The sequence below is a fragment of the Myotis yumanensis genome, unplaced genomic scaffold, assembly GCF_028538775.1.
Source record: "Myotis yumanensis isolate MYYU_CA2020_CCGP unplaced genomic scaffold, mMyoYum1.0.hap1 SCAF_11, whole genome shotgun sequence".
In the NCBI taxonomy this organism is placed as follows: domain Eukaryota; kingdom Metazoa; phylum Chordata; class Mammalia; order Chiroptera; family Vespertilionidae; genus Myotis; species Myotis yumanensis.
This window is the reverse complement of record NW_027223762.1, coordinates 49,446,237-49,467,007: the sequence shown is the minus strand read 5'-3', so window position 1 is coordinate 49,467,007 and position 20,771 is coordinate 49,446,237. Positions and strand designations below refer to the sequence as shown.

Sequence of the window (20,771 nt, the reverse complement as noted above, 5' to 3'; positions counted from 1 at the left end):
ACAACAAAACAGCACTAGTGTTATGATTCGCACATTATATATTAACAGAGTTCCTGATATAGCATTATATAAATAGAAGCTTCTTCCTACCTCCTGAATTACATTCAAAAAAATTAGATTCCACTTTACTGTTATTTATCAAAAATCCTGGAAGGCTTTTAATAGCTTATGTCCTGAAAGGGAGATCAAAGTGAGAAGTAAACTTTTAAATCCTTGCTATACTTTTGTATGCAGAGTGCACACTGGGCCACAGAAAGATGACATTCGAGGAGCAATGAAATCAGAGTTAAGTATGCATATAACAAAATCAAGGTCGTCTCCTTCTAGTGTTGAGATCCTAAATCAGAGGTGAAAAAGATGTGGACTGAATCCTCCTGAGAGACTTCAGGGGTGAAGTTTCAGAGCACAGGGTGAGTCAGTGAAATGAATAGAAAAGTTTTGCTAAAGATGCAAATAGGACTGCTGACATCTATAAGAGCAAAAACCAAGGTGACCTAGAGGCCGTGGAAATAAATGCCAACCAACTCCACTGCCTCAAGTAACTATATGAAAGGTCCACACCCAGCTTTAAACATTCCAATGATCCCCTCTAATAGAAGGGAGACTATAAAACCTCTTAATCAGGATACAAACAAACATCTGACACCTGCCTACAATCCTGTCTCTTTCTCTATCTCCCCATCTATTGCTACATATATTTAAATGCTCCAATTAGACTGAATTGCTCTTCTAATATGATATGGAGACATACCATGCTATACCTGATCATGTCCATGATCAATTTATTTTTTCATACTGAAATGTACTCCTTTCTCTTTGGCATAGGTACATTCCTCCTCATTCTTCAATATCCAGTTCAGAACTGATTGCCATTGTGTAGTCTTCCTTAATCCACAAACACCCCAAAGTTATCAGTTCTTTACAATTCTATAGCATCCTAATTGTGCATTCCTACAGTACTTGGAACACTAAAGTCGAGTTGTTTGACATTTCTGTATGGCTACTGTTTCATATAGGAGTCTCTTTTAGGCAGAGATTATGTCTCCTTCATTCTTTGCATTCTGTTCCTTTATCATGCTTCTAGCACAGCTAATCTCTGCAACTGGAAGAACAATGAGAATTTAAAAAAAGAGGGGGGGATATAAGGAAAAACTCATTTGCCATCAAGTATTTCAGAGACAAAATGAGCTGTATTACATTTCACATACTAAATCTCTCTCTTTCTGCCCATCATTTCATATTAGTTCAGTAATCATATTAAAGAGTTTCATGAGTCATCAACCAAGTTATTAGTGAGCATTGTAGGTTTGGTCTCTAGGGACCTTTCAGAAAGCTGAGCTCAGGATCCTTTCAGAACTGCCTGAGTAGGAGCTTCACCACTAAGCATGGAGAAACACTCATTATTGTATCCTTGGCTAGTTCACCAAGGCCAAGCTAGCATATCTTTATGCATAGGAGGCACCTGATAGTGGTGGTGCAGTCAAACCACATGCTCCCTTAAGTGTGTTCTTTACAAAACTTTATTACTACAGATACAGAGAAAACAGACAAAGCCCCTGTTGTAAAGAAAGAACCAATCTAAAAAAGTTCATAAGAAACAGAAACATAAGAATGAGAACATTTGAAAAAACCTAGGAAGAGAGTAAAATATCAGGACTTGAAGGAGTTGTGATCAATTCCAATGCAGGAATGAGTACATCATACTCCTCCCCAACTCTTCACAAATATTATTATGCCCCTATTTTAACAGTTAGAGTCAGGTAAAGAATTGGGTATTATCAGAGTAACTGGAGCCAAAATTAATTTGGAGAGACACTGTGGGGGCAATTCCAATATCCCCCTAGAGCAGGGAAGTACTGTTGTTTCTATAGGTAACCCTTTCTTTCCCTGAATTGGTTGTCAGACACTGCTAAGACTTTTTATTCAAATGCCCCAAATGAGATGCTAGGTAAGAGAAGAGAGTGTACAATCTAAACCATGTGGGACCTGCATTTGCCCAAAGCAAAGTCTGTCTGGCATTTGCAAGCATTGGGTATACCTTGATATTCATCTTATCCATGAGGCATCATCACTTAGTGAACAGCCTGTTTGAGTTTGAAACTCCAAGTCATGTTCCCTATACAAGCAGGAACTAATGCAAACTGAAGTAGTGACACACTTACTGCTTTGGTACCACTCAAAAATAATAGAACAGCCCTAACTGGTTTGGCTCAGTGGATAGAGCATCGGCCTGTGCACTGAAGGGTCCCAGGTTCTATTCCGGTCAAGGACATGTACCTTGGTTGTGGGCACATCCCCAGTAGGAGGTATGCAGGAGGCAGCTGATCGATGTTTCTCTCTCATCGATGTTTCTAACTCTCTATCTCTCTCCCTTCCTCTCTGTAAAAAATCAATAAAATATATTTAAAAAATAATAATGGAACAAAAACCACAGAAGCTAGCCTTGGCTTTATTGTTGGTTCAGGAATTTTAGTAAACAACTTCATGATTATGTTAGTAGGGGATGTTCTAGGATTTCCGTCACGCCCAAACAGGGATCTTCAAAAATCCTGAGTTCAGAATCTTTTTAGGGCTACTTGGGTTTCTAACTATTGGGCCAGAAGTAAATAACTGAATAGATCTATAAGTCTACTTTGTTGATAGTGGCTATTTCATTTTCCTATGTCATATATAGATTCACGCACTTCCACCAGATGTCAATCATGTCCCACAAGGTACAAAAGTAGCCAGAATCTTGTTGACTCACTTGGCTAGAGTTTCCTACATTATCCAGTTCTTACACTTCTCACCCTGATTTTGCACTTTCGCTCTAATCCTTGTCGACTTTCATCACTGCTGGCTACACAGCTTCTTCTGAGATTCTGAGATTAATGTTTGACTCTCTGAACCTAAGTCAAATGAAATTTTTCTTAGTGATATTAATTTTTTCTTCCCTCTGATATGTACTAGTGATTTCAATTTTTTTTTCTTCCCTTTGAATTATGTACCAGCTTTATTATGTTTCTCTGCACAATTCCCCCAATCTGTCTTTCTCTACTCCAACTCCCCCCTCTTCAGTCACCTTGAGCCAATTTTAGTTTTCCCTTCCCCACTACCTAGCTCTGCTATTTTCCTCTATTCTTTTGAGAATAGCACTCAGCTAAACTGTACCCAGTTTTCTGGTCCATAGAAATGATGACATAATGTTTATAATATTAATCTATTAATACTTAGGGTGATTTTTTTTACACAACAGTGGATAACTAATAGAGTTGCTATGCCATAAATAGAAATATCAGTAAAAATAGAAGGACATTAAAATTTCTGCTCAATTGTAGCAAGTGTCATTAGTCTAGGTTTCTCATCGTTGTATTGGGTCAAGACAGAAGTATAATTTAATCTCAATGTTTCATTTTGTACAAGTTAACCAATTTGAACCTCAGTTACTCAGTTGTAAACAGATAATGACAGAGGTCCTTTGGGTTTCACATAAAGTTTAGAAATAATACATTCAATAATTTTTAATGGAATATTATATATAAGCATAGGCAGTACTTTAGGCACTGGAAATGAAGTGACAAAACAAAAGGATCTTTCCTACAAGGCACAAAAGAATGGAATGTATGCACAATGCTTACCATTATGCCTGGCACATGAAAGATTCACAGTAAAGAGTTCTTGTAACTGTTTTCACATCATGACCCTTTGTGTCTACCCAGCCATGCACCCTTTTCATTGCTTAGAGCAGGCAAAATCTTCCAGTCTCCTCTGGAGGTACAATCACGTGATTCACCCCTAAAAAGTACACCTTGCCAAACCCGGTTTGGCTCAGTGGATAGAGCGTCGGCCTGCGGACTGAAAGGTCCCAGGTTCGATTCCGGTCAAGGGCATGTACCTGGGTTGCGGGCACATCCCCAGTGGGAGATGTGCAGGAGGCAGCTGATCGATGTTTCTCTCTCATCGATGTTTCTAACTATCTCTCTCTCCCTTCCTCTCTGTAAAAAATCAATAAAATATATTTTTTTAAAAAAATAATACCTTTAAAAAAAATAAAAAAAAAATAAAAAGTACACCTTGTTGGAGTAAATTGAACATAGCATACCAACTAGTGCTGAAATTTCTGAAAATTGAGAAGTTGGGACAACGTATATTTTTTTAAAAAGTATCCTTGCTTTTATGCCCTTCTCTCTCCTTGACCGGACCACATCAGCCTTCTGATGACTTTGCATGTTTAATAATAACTCTCCTATAATATCTGTTATTAGGGCAAGATTTTATAAGCTTACTCCTAGAATTTTTCTTTTAGTCTTGATTGCCAGAAAGGTCTGTGTTAAACATTGTATTCCATTATGACCTCCAGATCCATGAGGAAAGATAATCTTTAAAAGTTAAGAGACTTGCCGGAACCGGTTTGGCTCAGTGGATAGAGCGTCAGCCTGCGGACTGAAAGGTCCCAGGTTCGATTCCGGTCAAGGGCATGTACCTGGGTTGCGGGCACATCCCCAGTGGGGGGTGTGCAGGAGGCAGCTGATCGATGTTTCTCTCTCATCGATGTTTCTAACTCTCTATCTCTCTCCCTTCCTCTCTGTAAAAAATCAATAAAATATATTTAAAAAATAAAAAATAAAAAAAAATAAAAGTTAAGAGACTTTGCAAAATAATAATAAAACCTAGTTTTCCTAGCTCAAATAAAATACTTTTTTCAAAACACCTCCCAGCTTAATCTAATATTGTGAGACTCCTTCCCTTCTATTTCAAACTTTTATTTTATTATATATGAATTGATTTATTGGATTTGAATCTTGAGTATCCCCAAATGCTTTCCGAAATTTGGTAGAGACAGTTCACAAATACTTAAATACTCCCTCTAAATTAAAACTGTACGGTCTAGAGTAGACCAATGACATACTAGGTTTTATGGTGCTTTATTTTAATCCCTCTTAATCAAGTTAGAAGATGTTGAGCACCGGAAGCCAGGAGCAAGGACAAAAGCAGCCCAACTTACTTTGTTCCTTACTCCCAGGTGACTATTTGTCTCCTCTTCCTACCTTTCCAGACAGGCGTCAGCAGCATTCTGGCTAGTTCTAATTCTTTCATCTGTATGTATTCTTGGACTCTGTTTCATCAGAGTCAGTCATCTGTTTCCTCTGTGGGAGTTCCTAAAGGCTTCCATTTTCATAAATTCATGTTTGCAAAATTACAATGTACATTTCAAACATCCAAATCCAGAAGGCCATACATAACCCATGAGCTGAATTGCTTGATGAAAGATGAAAAAGCACTGCCTAGAAAAAGGGGAAAAAACTCCTCTAAATTCCGTTCACGATGACTGCCCTGCGAGAAACGGGGGCATCCATCTGCGCTTGTCTAGACACAAATCCCTTTCCCGAGGGAAAGAAAATGCTTGCTAGGAAAGTTCTCCTAGGTTTTAAAATAAGCATTTCAAAAATAACCACAAAAGGATTATTAAGTTACGAAGAAAGGGTGCCACCTTTAATTCTGAAACTTAAGGGAGGAATAAAGAACTGAACGTGCCTTATTTAATTGACAGTGTTTCTGGAAACCAAGCTTGATAAATACAGTTAAATCTGTCATCACTGAGGTTTAAAGGATTAACATGTAGTAAAATAATGGCTAAAAATGGATGGCACATAATTTTAAAGATTCTGATTTTGATCATTTCAACTTGTAATTTTTAAAAAGGATACAATCACCCCGATAAGGTATTACTCTGTCAGATATGTTTTTCATTTATATTAATAAACACTTTTAAGCTTCAACTCTAATCAAGGATAGAAAAAATGAAGAGGTAGTCTTAAATGTCAGGGGGTTAAAATTTAATTAGGAAGTAATACACAAACACGCACCGTAGACTCTAGGGTGTGTGTGTGTGTGTGTGTGTGTGCATTACTTCCTAATTAAAAGACACAAAGGTAGACAGAACACAGATACTTACATAAAGACAAACAAAAAGGCAAACAAAGAGCTTGCAACATGGGGCAGTATATAGTTGGTGTGTAATGGGTGACACGGGTAAGAGCAAAGGGGGCACAGAGGAGTGGGACTGGTTGATGCGGTTAGAGAAAAAACTTTACGGACAAGGACAAAACCAGCCATTGCTATAGAACAAGTAAAATACAGAGACAAAAGCCAGGTGGGGAGGCTATTTTGGGATCATTTTGACCAGAATAAACAGAGCTTCTCTGGTTCTTATGTCCATCTGTTACTTCAGGTCCTCTAGCTACAAGCAAAGCTTCTTATTTCCCCTAATCAAACTATTTCTGGAATACACCAGTGACGTGTCACATGCTCTCTAACAAGTGACTGTCAGCATATCCTCCCTCTCTTTGATTCAAGCACCTGTCACTGATCTGGCAGATATTCTAGTCAAGGGGACTTACTACCACCTCTCATGTGCACAATTAATACATCCTGGCCACCAATCCCAGTGGACGCCTGTGCAGGTCCTTCCTCTGTGCACTGTCACTACTATGAATGCCAGTCCTTGGGACCCTGGGAGTGAGGAAGAAGTACCACATCCTTTGCAGTCCCCAGAATTATGAATCCGTGATGTGACTCATGCAGAACTGGAGGTTCATGGTCTTCCTTTTAGTTTTACTTTGACAACCAGGCACTAGGAAAGTGATGTTTCCACCACCGTGTTGCTCTAAACTACAGATACGTAAACATGGAACTGTGCCCACCCATTCCCACCTCCACTTCCATAGGAGAGGTTTATTATCAGGCTAAAATTGTGTCTTACTTTCTCTCCTTAAGTTGTATTTTCTCAGGTGATTCTTCAGCCCCTCGATGCTGAGAGAGTTGGACATGTCTTTATTCTAGCAGAACATATTATTTACAAATAAGCCAAAATAGGGAAAATATTCTTATGTTTCTTCGTGGCCAGGGCTTTCTGACTGGTAATGTGGTTCAAAAGATGACTCAATAAAAGTCCTATGACAGTGAAATAAAACTGCAAATCTCCAGGTTATCTATCTCCTGCAGAGAAATGTGTTTACATGTCAAAAGGGGATAAAACCTAGAGTCATTCATTTATATTCCAAAGAGTTGTATCAACATAGGGACATTTCCTGGAGGGGGTTTATTAATGTTAAAGAGAAAAGGGGCCTGGCTGGTGTGGCTCAGTGGTTGAGCATTGACTTAGGAACCAGGTGAACCAGGAGGTCATGGGTTCAATTCCCAGTCAGGACATATGCCCAGGTTTTGGACTTGCTCCCCAGTAGGGAGCATGCAGGAGGCAGTCGATCAATGATACTCTCTCATCATTAATGTTTCTCTCTCTCTCTCCCTCCTCTTCTCCGAAATCAGTAAAAATGTATTTTTTTTAAAGAGCAAAGTTTTCTCTTCTCCTCTTAGGAGGGGAGAGAGGCAGCTGAGCACCAGTTCCTACATAAGCTCTCAGATTCATAATCCTGTGGCTCCTCTCCTGTAGTATGGACCCCCCTTGAATGTGCAAAATTCATCTGCCCTCATCACATGCCTTGAGAAGCAGAATGAAGTACGGGGAACTAGCAAGGTTACTGTTGTAATTAATATGTTTTTTCTCTGAGCCAGGAATCTTTCATTTGTTTTCAGGATAAAATAAATATAGATATTTAAAACCATCAGCAAAATTCCTATAATACCTGAAGTATGTAGGTTCAGTCATACAGAAAGAGCTTTAGGAAAAACTACACATGTGCCTATTTAAGGGCTATTCAAGGGCTAAAATGTCCTTCTCATTCCTCCTATACTTCCGACTTCCACCACCAGGAATATCACAACCACCACCAAGTAAAACATTTCCTCCATATCATAATCCATTTGAGCTTTCAGAGATAAATACTTTACACCTATAATAAGGGCCATATTAAAATACATATATTAGGATGTCTAGGCTGAACAACCTCGGTCATTAGAGAATCTGTTGATATTCTTTACTTCCATAATCAAATTTTAAGGTCGATTATGGAGAACTGAACTTAGACTGTAATAGGCTTTTTATCTATAATATAAGATGTTTTTTGTCTTCCCAATAAGCTGTCCCTACCATCTCCTTCTGATATTGATCTTCCTTCAGTCTGCACCCTACACATCAAGTCACGTATATAGCAGTTCACCTAGACCTGTCCAATCATAAAACTTAATCTCTCTAGCAACAGAAATCAGTCCAAGTGGAATAAGTATAGTCCAAGTGACTAAGCAGATTGCTTCCCTTTAGAAAGGGAATGTAGAAAGGAAGGGGGGTGGGGGAATGTCTTCATATTTATCCTGAAATCTTGAGCTATAAACCTAAGGATGCTAGAGGACCTATTCTCTACTGAAACAAAAATGTAATATCCTATTTTTTGTATTCAATACATACACATTAAGTGCTAATTATGTGATAACACTGTTCTAGCCCCTAGGCACCTACAGAACCACCTGCCTCTAGGAACTGAATCTAGTTGGGGACCATATAACTGAAGAGAACATATAAATGTCAAAAGACTGATAGAATGGTCCCTACTATCTTCAGCTGAGACTTGAGCCAGATTTTGAAGGATAAGTTCAAGGCACAGCTGTAGAGAAAGAGAAAACGGAGAACATTACCGGAAGGAGAGTGGAAACAGAATGGATATGTTTTGCTTGAAAAATAGTGAACACACCTGTTTAAATGGATCAGACGATTTTTTCACAGAGGATTCATGGGCAACAATTATCCTTCTTAAGTGCAGTCACCAGGAAGCCAGTAGACAGTGGCTTTTTTTTTCCTGTCTTCCCTTACAGTCTTTCACATATATTCCAATATCACTGACCATTCTTGAATGACAAAACATCAGGCAATACATGAGAAGCTAAGGCCCAGAGCATTAACTAATTTGTGTAAGGTCACAGTTAGTTGGTAGAAGTCAAGGAATTGAGTTCTTCTGATTCCTAACCTGGATTTGTTCTACTACATTATATTGAGATGCAAATGTGCCCCTCATTACTATTCCCAGTTAGGGCACTTTTTATTTGTTAATTATCTTACATGTAGAAATAGTGGAAGACATCTCTTGTTTTTATGAAAACTTCACAGAAGCATAAAAGTAAAAATTATATCTTCTCTACTAAGTGTAAACAGAGAATCTAGAGAGGCTATATACTGTATGATTCCAACTATATGACATTCTAGAAATGACAAAACTATGGAGACAGTAGGAAGATCTATGGTTGCCAGGGAGTTGGGAGGAGGAGAGGGATGATTAGATGGAGTACAAAGTATTTTTATGACAGTGAAAAATACATTGTATGATAACATAAGGATGGACACACGTTATTACACATTAGTCAAACCCATAGAATATACACCAAGAGTTAACTCTAATTAACTATGGACTTCAGATGATTATGATGTATCAATATAGGTCATTAATTGTGACAAATTTACCAATCTTGTAGGGGTTATCAATAATATGGGACACTATGCATATGTGCAATCCAGGGGTATATGAAAAATATCTGTATCTTCCCTTCAATTTTTCTATGAGCATTAAGCTGTTCTAAAATAATAAAGTCTTAATAAAAAAAATTATGCCATCTGTTTGGCCCACGTGTTCTCCAAAATAATGGAATTTTAATTTCTGCATATAAAGTGCTTAATATCAGAATCCTATTAAAAATACAGCATTTTTTGTCCCCTTTGAAGAAGAAACTGCCTGATCACGTACACATTGCCACAAACTTGCATCAACTATCAACCTTAAAAAGTGACATTTCAATGTAATCTGTTCAGTGAAGAGTGAGCTACTCTCTACATATCTAAATATGATATCACTGAATATATTTTGCCTCCTCCCCAACCTTATGCAGCAACCTGACTGTAAATGAGATCTGTGAAGATGGGTCTGGTTAAGTGTTCACTTACTACCAAGCTGTTAACAATTGATTATGATTCAGGTTTTATTGAACAGCACATCAAATATGTAAGCAGGTAATGGGGCTGATGAAAACACAATAAACTTGCTCTACATCAGCCTAATTTAGTTCCATAAAAAACAAATAGGTAATTTTTATATAATATTGCCCTAGAATGTTAGCATCCTCATGATCCACAAAATTATTCCTCCAATTTAACTCGGCAGTCATATGAACCCAAAAAGCACTCTTGAGCAAAACATGGTCTTTACTGAGGAGGTAATACAATTCATGGAAAATAACCCACAGACCGTTTTGTCACTCTTTAGATCTGTTTCTAGCCACGCAAGGCAGTCAGGTGGCAAACTGGGAGTTTCTCCACAGAGAGCCGCCCCTGGTCATTTACAAGTCTAAAGCAGGGCTGGCCTGTGTTTACAAACACCTTTAGCAGCAAAGTATGGTCTAGACCAGTGATGGCGAACCTTTTGAGCTCAGCGTGTCAGCATTTTGAAAAAACCTGACTTAACTCTGGTGCCATGTGACATATAGAAATTTTTTGATATTTGCAACCATAGTAAAACAAAGACTTATATGTTTGATATTTATTTTATATATTTAAATGCCATTTAACAAAGAAAAATCAACCAAAAAAAATGAGTTCGCGTGTCACCTCTGTCATGCATGTCATAGGTTCGCCATCACTGGTCTAGACAAGAGTTTTTGAACATTCTGCCTCTTCTTAGATTCTCTTTTGGAATATACTCTTATTCTATTCCCTTTACCACGCCCTATGGCCACAACACGTGGGCTCCACTCTGCCTGAAACTTGCCCCTATTTCAGGATATTTCTTCCTTTAGGCAGTTATTTTCAAGGGGGTTATCCCCTCCCAAGGACCCATGGAAATATCTAGAGACACTAGGTTCTCACAACTGGGGAAGGAGAAGGGAGGAGGTCCTAGTGCAGTGGTTCTCAACCTTCTGGCCCTTTGAATACAGTTCCTCATGTTGTGACCCAACCATAAAATTATTTTCGTTGCTACTTCATAACTGTAATGTTGCTACTGTTATGAACAGTAATGTAAATATCTGATATGCAGGAGATGGTCTTAGGGGACCCCTGTGAAAGGGTCCTTCGACCGCCAAAGGGGTCGAGACCCACAGGTTGAGAACCGCTGTCCTAGTGGGTTAAGGCCAGGGTTGCTGCACAGGAGACCTCCCCACCCTCAAGAAAGAATTACTCAGGCTAAAACGTCTATAGTACAGAGGTTGGGAACATTCTGCCTTAGGGTCTTGAATCTAATCACTTGGATGTAAAACTAGGTAGAACCTTGTAGGTTGTAACAAAGCAAAAGAAAATGTGAGCGTTTGTCTTCCATGTCTTAGACTCCTTTCTTTTTTTCCTCATCCTTTGTCTTAGTATCTCCCCTTCTTTGACCAATGCCCCTGTGTTCTCTTCCCAAAATAAGATATACTCTCAGGACAGAGTTTGACAGGCTTATATAAAAAAAATGAGTGACCAACTCAATGTGACTATAAGATTTTTTTTTAAATCAGAAAGAAAACATCAGCCCAAAAGTAGAAATTTGGGCATTAGTGATATGCATAAGAGTTTTTTTGAGGACATATGCCTCATTCACATGCCCAGAAACTGACAAGAGAACTAATTCATTTTAGAAATATATATTTTCAACAAAACTGCACAGTCGTAATCAAAGATCTAATCCCTGATCCTATGGTCTTCCTCAAACTCCATGTGTCTAGTACAGCCGTGGGCAAACTATGGCCTGCGGGCCGGATCCGGCCCATTTGAAATGAATAAAACTAAAAAAAAAAAAAAAAAAAAAAAAAGACCGTACCCTTTTATGTAATGATGTTTACTTTGAATTTATATTAGTTCACACAAACACTCCATCCATGCTTTTGTTCCGGCCCTCCGGTCCAGTTTAAGAACCCATTGTGGCCCTCGAGTCAAAACGTTTGCCCACCCCTGGTCTAGTACATACTCCAACAATTCTAATTAGCAACCAATGAGTTAACAGCTAATACTTTTGCTTTCATTTCTTTAACAAATTCTGTTGTTACACATAAAGAACCAATTCTGTTCCTTTTTACGAAAAATTGGTGACAGAAGCAAAATAATTCATATACCTTGCATATTCTAGTTCTTAGCCCAATAACATCCACTTTTCCTTGACATGTAGTATTATATCTCTTACTACAGTTGTGTACAAACTATTTCAATGTCTTCCACCTGGTTACTTTTGAGTTATCTTCAATAGGTCCTGAAAAATAGAACCCATCTAACTATCTTAACTATCTTTCTCATCTCATCTATTTAATTAAAAATTAAATGTGGACATCAGAATCAGGAAGGTGATTCAGTTACGTCCCCAGAGTATTCAATCACTGTATGAGAGGGCTAGGATGAGAATGTTAAAAGCTCTGAAAATTAACAAATAAGAGCAAAATCTTGATTAGCAACAACAACCCAGAACAAATTGCTCTGTTTCACTGATTTTCTTTTTCAGTTAAAAAAATCAACCAGAAAATTATATACATTTCAAGACACTGGTGAAAATTATGTTAAAATATCTCAATCAACTAAGCACGCTGTCCTTGCTTTTAAGCAGATTTTGACTCAATGGGCACTACTCCTTCTGTTCATTAAAGCATCCCAAAATAGAGTAAGGGGATAAAAACTGTCTCTTGAAAAATGCCTAAAAAAAATTGTGCACAAAAAAAAATTGCATGTAAATTCTGTATCTTTTATCTGCTAGAATTATCATTCCCATCACTCAGGAGCAGGCATGAGCTGAGTCCTCCCTGTCTGACAGTCTTTATTTTTTCAGTCTTTAATTTCTTTATTGATTAAGGTATTACGTATGTGACCTCATCCCCCCCATAACTCCCCCCCATTCATGCCCTCGCCCCCCCCCCCGCCCCCCGCCCCGTTGTCTGTGTCCATTGGTTGGGCTTATATGCATGCATACAAGTCCTTTGTTTGATCTCTCCCCCTTACTCCCACCCTCCCCTACTTTCCCTCTGAGATTTGCCAGTCTTATCGCTGCTTCTCTGTCTCTGGATCTATCCATTTTCATCAGCCTATGTTGTTCTCTGTATTCCACAAATGAGTGAGATCATGTGTTATTTATCTTTCTCTGACTGGCTTATTTCACTCAGCATCTGACAGTCTTTACCTAGTGTCATACCCAAGGGGGCGCTGCCATGTGAAGCTGAGACTTTATAACAAATAGAGCAAATGGGCCAGAAACTGAGAGTCACAGGAATGTGAGAGGGGTCCTCTAATGGGTGCAAGAAAAGTCCTTAAATTGGAAAGTTATATCCCTATTTCTTAAATCTTCCAAGTGAAGAAAGAAATACTATTATGACTTGCTGTGTTGCTCTATTGAATGCAAAGGGCAAGCCAATTTGAAAGAAAACGGTGCTGAATTTCAGCTAGTTCAGTGGTTCTCAACCTTCCTAATGCCGCGACCCTATAATATAGTTCCTCATGTTGTGGTGACCCCCAACCATAAAATTATTTTCGTTACTACTTCATAACTGTAATTTTGCTACTGTTATGAATCGTAATGTAAATATATGATATGCAGGATGTATTTTCATTGTTTCAAATTGAACATAATTAAAGCATAGTGATTAATCACAAAAACAATATGCAATTATATATTCAATATGTGTTTTCCGATGGTCTTAGGCGACCCCTGTGAAAGGGTCATTCGACCCCCAAAGGGATCCCGGCCCACAGGTTGAGAACCGCTGAGCTAGTTAAAATGCAAGTAGATTTTTATCCTTATTGTTATCATTATTATTTCTAAGTCTAAATCTGTGAGGATTCTGAAGAACAACAATCTCTGGATATGCTCTTTATTTTGTGACATTACACTCTATCCATTCTGCTTATATTTCTAAGAGTGCAACCAATGTCTCTATTCATCTCTTTTTTTTCTTGATATTCCAGAATAAATATCTATAGAAGTCTTTGTAAATAACCTTTGCCCCGTAGAAGGAAACGTATTTGTAACACAGAGAACTTGGAACACTGCTGTATCTGACCTTTTAGAGACACATCTAGTTTTGAAAAGCCCAGTGGTTCCGAAGTCCATGTGCCGACTGGAGAAGCCCCCTCACCTTGGGGTGTAAGGCGAGGTCTTCCATACAGGCATGGGACCCAAGTCATTACCTAGTCAAAATCCTGTGCAATATAGACTTAAATGCTCTTTGTGTTCTCTCCTTCCTCGAATTTATTCTCATTCCCCCCGTACATATAAATTCACAAGGCATGAAGGACTTTAGAAATGGACTAAAGCCAAGAGACACTAGTCAGGAGCATAAACTACTAAAAATAGGCCAGTTTTTGACACAACTATTCAAAGTTAGGGGTGGTTCTACTAACCCAGTGGAAGTAAGTCTTTTTGTCTGTCCCAATGCACCAGAGAGCTAGGACAGGCTCATATAAGTAACTGTGTCTTACCTCAGCACCGATTCCCACGTGGGCAGTCACACCCCCTGGAGGGGGGCATGTAAGGCTTTCCTAGAGGGACAGGACATATATTGAATACTTAACCCTTTGTCAGAAGCCACCACCTCCTTTAAGTGCTTCATTGCCAGGAATTACCTAGAGCCTTTATGCTTCCTTCCCACTATGGTTGTCCATAGTCCTTCCTCAAGGTCCTATCTTCTCAAGAAACAGACTAAAGTAGTTCTCAACTTTGAGATTCCAAGTTCCAATCATATAGCCACTACCTTGCAGCCTTGAAAAACTTTTTCTTCTCTTAACCGATTCAAACTTCCACGTTTGCATATGTAATTGGAAATAAATTTTTATTATCTGCCTACTGCTTTTGTAATTGGAAATAAATTTTTATTATCTGCCTACTTCATAAGGTCCTTGCGAGGATCAAATGAGATTATATATGAAAACTACAAAGTCACATATGCATGCGAAGCAAAAATAAAATCATTATTCTGCTAAAGTTATACAAATTTCAACTCAAGAAACAAAGACAGCAAGCACCCCTTCCATGATCATGCATAATACAGGTGCATAAAGGCCTAAAGAACACAATGAAACAGATTTATTCAAATATGGACATTAATCACTCATTGACATTTTGGTCGAATCTATTTGCCATGTTTACCTGTCTCAGAGAGCAATTTTGTAGCTTCCAGCACCTTCTCAGTGTAAACACCAGCTTCATAGTTCTCCATTTCAGCATTGATGATGTGTATGACTCGAGCTGCCCGGCCCCTGATGGCCCCCGCAGTCCGGTCCAGAGTGTCCACGTCCCCCTCTTGCAGGGCTATCACACATTTGTTCACGTCCTCCAAGATGTGATTTTCTGGGGGGGGGGGGGGAGGGGGGGGTAACAAGTACACATTTATATAATCTTATATCACTCAAACCTTTAAGAAGCAAACTAAGATTCATCAACTATCATGAACCATCATCTTGCATATCAATATATGCCTGATGACACAAAAGTGATATTTGAAGGACAGAGTTTATCATTACAATAGTGAGCCTCCAGCTTGAGCAGCAGCCTGAGGACTAACAGAATCATATAGACCAGCGGTTCTCAACCTGTGGGTCGCGACCCCTTTGGCGGTCGAACGACCCTTTCACAGGGGTCACCTAAGACCATCCTGCATATCAGATATTTACATTATGATTCATAACAGTAGCAACATTACAGTGATGAAGTAGCAACGAAAATAATTTTATGGTTGGGTCACAACATGAGGAACTGTATTTCAAGGGCCAGAAGGTTGAGAACCACCGATATAGACTGTTAGGAGTCATTCCCAGTATTTTTTATTCAGTCTGGAGTGGAGCCCAAGAAACTGTATTTCTATCAAGTTCTCAGGTGATGTTAATGTTTCTGGTTTAGGGACCACTCTTTGAGGAGCATTAACTTAAAGAATATCCCTTTCTTGGTTTCAATGTTTGAGAGCTATTGCATGGAAAGGTCTTTTAGAAGTGGTTGTGCAGCTAATACAAAGTTGACTGGCCAAGCAGGAACATTTCTGGACATGACCGGCTTTGAGCCCATGTTTGTTGGATCGTATTTTTATTAAGGAGCATTTAGGGGAAACCATAGAATGAACAAATATCACCCAGTCAGTCTTCTAATGCCATGTCATGCACAGGGTATGTGCAATGGGGAAACTGATCAGGTGAATATGGTCACAGAGTTCTCCACAGTTAAAATACAATCCAGGCTTGTGGCTGATTCCCTCAGGTTAGCATCGAGATCAGCGATTACTTTGTGGCTATTGCCCCAAATAGAATCAAGCAGGCAGGGTAGGAGGCTTCATGCTCCACTAGCACAGAGAAAACACGCAATCTGGTCCCTTACCATTTTGCAAGTGTGCAGTTCTATATTTCCCATGTCCAATGTGAAATTTGTAATCATGTCCCTTGTGTATTACTACTTTTTAAAATATATTCTTATTAATTTCAGAAAGGGAGTGGGAGAGAGATAGAAACATCAGTGATGAGAGAGAATCATTGATTGGCTGCCTCCTATATGCCTCACACTTGGGATTGAGCCCACAACCTGGGCATGTGCCCTGATCAGAAATGGAACCTTGACCTCTTGGTTCATAGGTTAACGCTCAACCACTGAGCCACACTGGTCAGGCTGTATATTCTTTAGAAATGGAATACTAAGGAAATGTTCAAAAAGTTTAGTATTTTTAGTTTCAGGAAAGAAAAGACCTTAAACTGAAAATACACACCTACACACTCCTAATAGATTAAATAGAACAAGTTTAATAGTCTTAAATAATCTGGTACCTTTTAAAATTTAAATAATCTGGTACCTTTTAAAAATTATAACTGCCAGACTCAATGAATAGATAAGGACTAAAATAAGTGTTCCCCACAATGTTTGCCACTTTAAGAAGTTTCTAGAACTAGTTCTAATTTTAAAATTCCCAAAGAAGGAGAAATGAGAGGGCACTTGGCAAACCCCTGTCTCTACCATGGATCTCTCCTACTTTCATTAAACCATCACTCACAGGGAATATTTGTTCTTATAGAACATTTGGTAGAAAACTGCAAAGTATAACTTACTTTTCATTAAGAACATCCGTTTTGACCTCATATAATATGATTTCCTCACTCAACCATTACAAATGTCTGGTTTCTACTTTCTCCAGTTCTTTAATTTCAATTAGAATAGAAAAATAAAGGCAGTGTTTACATTTTAATATTCAGATATCTTAAAGTCACAAGAAGTAGTACTTCTGAATGTTGATATTTTTCTAAGTAAAAGAAAAAAACAACTGTGAAAATTAGACTTAGAAGTTTTCATTGTGATTATGGAGACTGCTGAAAATCATCCCTTTATAAGATAGAGATCTTGGATTATATCATGGAAACCCACGTAACAAAGACACCTGAGAAAAGGGTTTACTCAAATGAAATTCAGGACAGGATTTTAAATTTAAAAGTTGGGTTGACGTAGGCCTTGTACTGCCTGGCTGGATCCCTCCAGACAATTAAAATGCTCCCTGATCCCTGAAAATGAGCAACTGAGAAGTCCTAGTGTCAAAAACAGCCATCCAGTTGCCATTTTCTTTGAATAACCTCATATAAGAAAAGGCATAGCTCCTGCTTTTCGGTGCATAAAGATGGAATTTTGGAGTTGAATGCAAACAAGAATCTGTTAATTATATTAGATACTAATCGCTTTGGAATTAATACATTTTAAAAAAAAATAAGCAATCCACTTATGACTCAATATTCTAAAAGAAAATGATAGTTTTTAAAAAATCCCATTTCCCAAACTAGAAACATGCAACTAATTTAATTAGACAAGAAATATGCTTCTGTATATATAACTGTATCTGAAGGAGGCCAGCAGAACTTGAAAATCCATGATATAAAAAACATTTTATGCTAAGTGAAATAAGCCAGTCAGAGAAAGACAAATACTATATGATCTCACTTATATGTGGAATCTAATGAATAAAATAAACTGACAAACAAAATAGAAACAGAGGCATGGATACATGGAACAGACTGACAGCTGTCAGAGGGAGTGGGGAGCAGGGGACTGGATGAAAGCAGGTGAAGGGATTAACCTAAGAACATATGTGCATAACCAGTGTGCAGATGGACAGAGGGACATGTGGGGAGAGGGCTGGGTGGAGGTGATCAAAAGGGGGGGCGGCATTTGTAATAGTGTAAATACAAGTTTAAAAAAACACATTGCTTTTAATTAGTCATATCATCAACTAATTTGTGCAATGATAATCAAGTTAACCATATCCTGTGAATAAAGTATTGACTCAGTTTTCTGAATAACTCTTTTGGAAATGCTAAGATAGTTTTCTCAGCATTTCCTAACCTTCTCCAATTAGAGGTGCCCCTTTCATGGAAAAAGTAAATTACAATTCCCTCATAGTAACAGTTATACTGTAGATGGGACTATATAAAAGCTCCAATGATAGAGAATGCTTTAAATAAACTTGCATTTTATTAATCTAAGTACCAACAATGCATTTTAAAAAGAGCTCCACCTGTTTGCATAGACATTTGATTTGATCACAAGACCATACTTGGTAATCATAAACCCCTTGTAAAAGTTGCTCCCCTCCTACTCCCTACATCCTCGGGCCTGGGGCTCACAGGTTTGGAAGCACACTGGCCTAGTATCTAGCAAGAAGGGCAATGAATTACTTAAAGGCAAATCCACATGAGACAGTGCCTTACACACAAGAGGCAATCAAGGGAACAGTGAATAAATTTGTCCATTGAAAAGGGACAATCAAATATATTATTTTGATCCTAAGGTATTTTCAAGAGAAAGAAATCATTAAGAAAGGAGGAGTGCTGTTCCAACTAGAAACGGATATAGAAGTGAAAGTAGCAATACCAAGCACGTGTATTCCAGAGGTGATTACCCTGCCTGGAAACCTGCTCAGATACTTTGAATTTACACCAGAATATGAAGCGTGGTGTTTAAACATATCATAGAACGTTGGACTGCAACAGCTTTTGTGAGAAACTTCCTTGAATTTTTGCAACCTATTTCAGAAAAGAGGTAACTTTGTTACAAAAACCACTGATGACCAAACTACTTAATTATTATAAGCCTTAAGGCTATTGTTTCTAAGTTCAAAAACAAACTTTTTACTGTATGAATTTTTTAAAGGAAACACTGGAGACCCTGGAGTCAAAAAGAGAAAAAGAAAGAGAGAGAGAGAGAGAGAGAGAGAGAGAGAGAGAGAGAGAGAGAGAGAAAAGAAAGAAGAAAGAAAGAAAGAAAGGAAGGAAGGAAGGAAGGAAGGAAGGAAGGAAGGAAGGAAGGAAGGAAGGAAGGAAGGAAGGAAGGAAGGAAGGGAGGGAAACTCTTGGACAGTATGGGGTTGAGTTAACAGCTTTTTCTGATCTTAGATGCCTGCTATTTTGTGAGCCAAACCCAAGAATTACACTGTCACATGGTTAATGCCAAGATGCTCATTTTAAAACACTATTAAAATTGTAGCTTTTGCCCAGTGGGAAAAGTTTAAGTGCTCTAACACAGCCATTCCACTTCTTTATGAGCCCAGGCCACAGCAGAAAATTGGTTTTGCTCCTGTAATGTTAATAGCCAGCATCATTGCACCCCAAACTTGTTGCTTTGCAAGTGGACACATTAAGCACTCAGCCACCCAAGTTCAGGTAGCGTGAAACAAAACAAAACGCAGAAAACTATAATCCTTTAAGCACGCAGATCCTTCTTGTTGTTTAAATAGAGTTTCCTGCCAGATTAGATATTCCCTTCAGAAGAAACGGACACATAAAATGTCATTAATGCCATTTCAAAAGATCTCCTGGGCCAAACTTGCAATTTATGGATGCAAATGTTTGGGCTCCAGCTTAGAGAGGAGATGAGAAGTAGTTTCCCCAGCTACTGGGCTGTGTCCAGAGCCTGCCAGCAGGAGAGAGTGGGCTGTGTCACTATTTGTCAAGCCCCTCTGTGGCCAGGGTGCCTGTCACCTGCAAAGGCACGCTCCGGCAAGCCCCGCCGAGGCTGGCTCCCTGACCGCTTCTGCTCATTTTCCCATCATGGCACACTGCGGCGCCTGGACCACTGGGGTTGGACTGCACCGTGTTATCAGCGGAAGCCAAAGCCTTTTCCTGTGGCTGGGAATAATGAGATGCACAAAGGCATGGCAGGGAGAAAGGTGGCAAAGAGGCCCGGCTGGTGGGAGAACATTCAGAAATGCTTTGCACGATTCGAAAAGCCCGATGTGAGGCCTGCCCGCTTTGTTCCTCCCCACCCTCAGAAAGTTTTGTACTTGCATTTAAAGCAAAAGAGAAGTTGGGAAAGTTTGAAGTTCTGAACTTTTTGGGAAAGGCAGCGCATGGGTATTTCCTACTCATCTGTAAGTAGGAGGGGAGGCAGAGTAAGAATCTCGGGGGCTACTGAGATTGTTCTGTGAGATCTGAGGCTGGGTGGGGGGGTCCCCTTGCCCCTTTTGGGGCCCCTGCAGCCATCCTGGGGGAAACTGACTGCATACCGGAAAGATACTCAATAGTGTTGCCCACCCTTCTGTTCCCCACTGTCCAAATCCCCAACAAGGCTATCCAAACAGTTCCTAAGCACCTTATGGGAGGTGCAATTCTTGGGTATATCTTTTATGTTGTTAGGACTCAGCCATCAGCAAAGCAAATATCACAGGAATGGCAACATATTGAGTTCTGCATCAACCAAGCCCTGGGTACCGGTATATTTAAATGAATAGATGGTTTGACAAGTCCTCAAAAATAGGGTGCCTTGGAAATGAAGAACAGGGCAGAGTTCTGAAAGGGATGGGAGAGAGGAATGGGGATACCAGAGGTGGGGAGAATGGAGCTGCAAGGAAAGCTGGGAACACCACCGGAAACTCCCCTTCTAGCT

General features: G+C 39.1%; 1 protein-coding gene across 2 annotated transcripts in view; it reads right to left on the bottom strand.

Annotated features, from left to right (window-relative positions):
- CTNNA2 (catenin alpha 2) overlaps positions 1-20,771 on the bottom strand; it is a 1,104,237-nt gene that overhangs the window by 75,723 nt on the left and 1,007,743 nt on the right. For both annotated transcript variants that reach the window (XM_070429588.1, XM_070429589.1), the window contains exon 12: positions 15,018-15,218. In XM_070429588.1, coding sequence (XP_070285689.1) covers positions 15,018-15,218 — 201 coding nt within the window. The remainder of the gene's footprint in view (positions 1-15,017; positions 15,219-20,771) is intronic.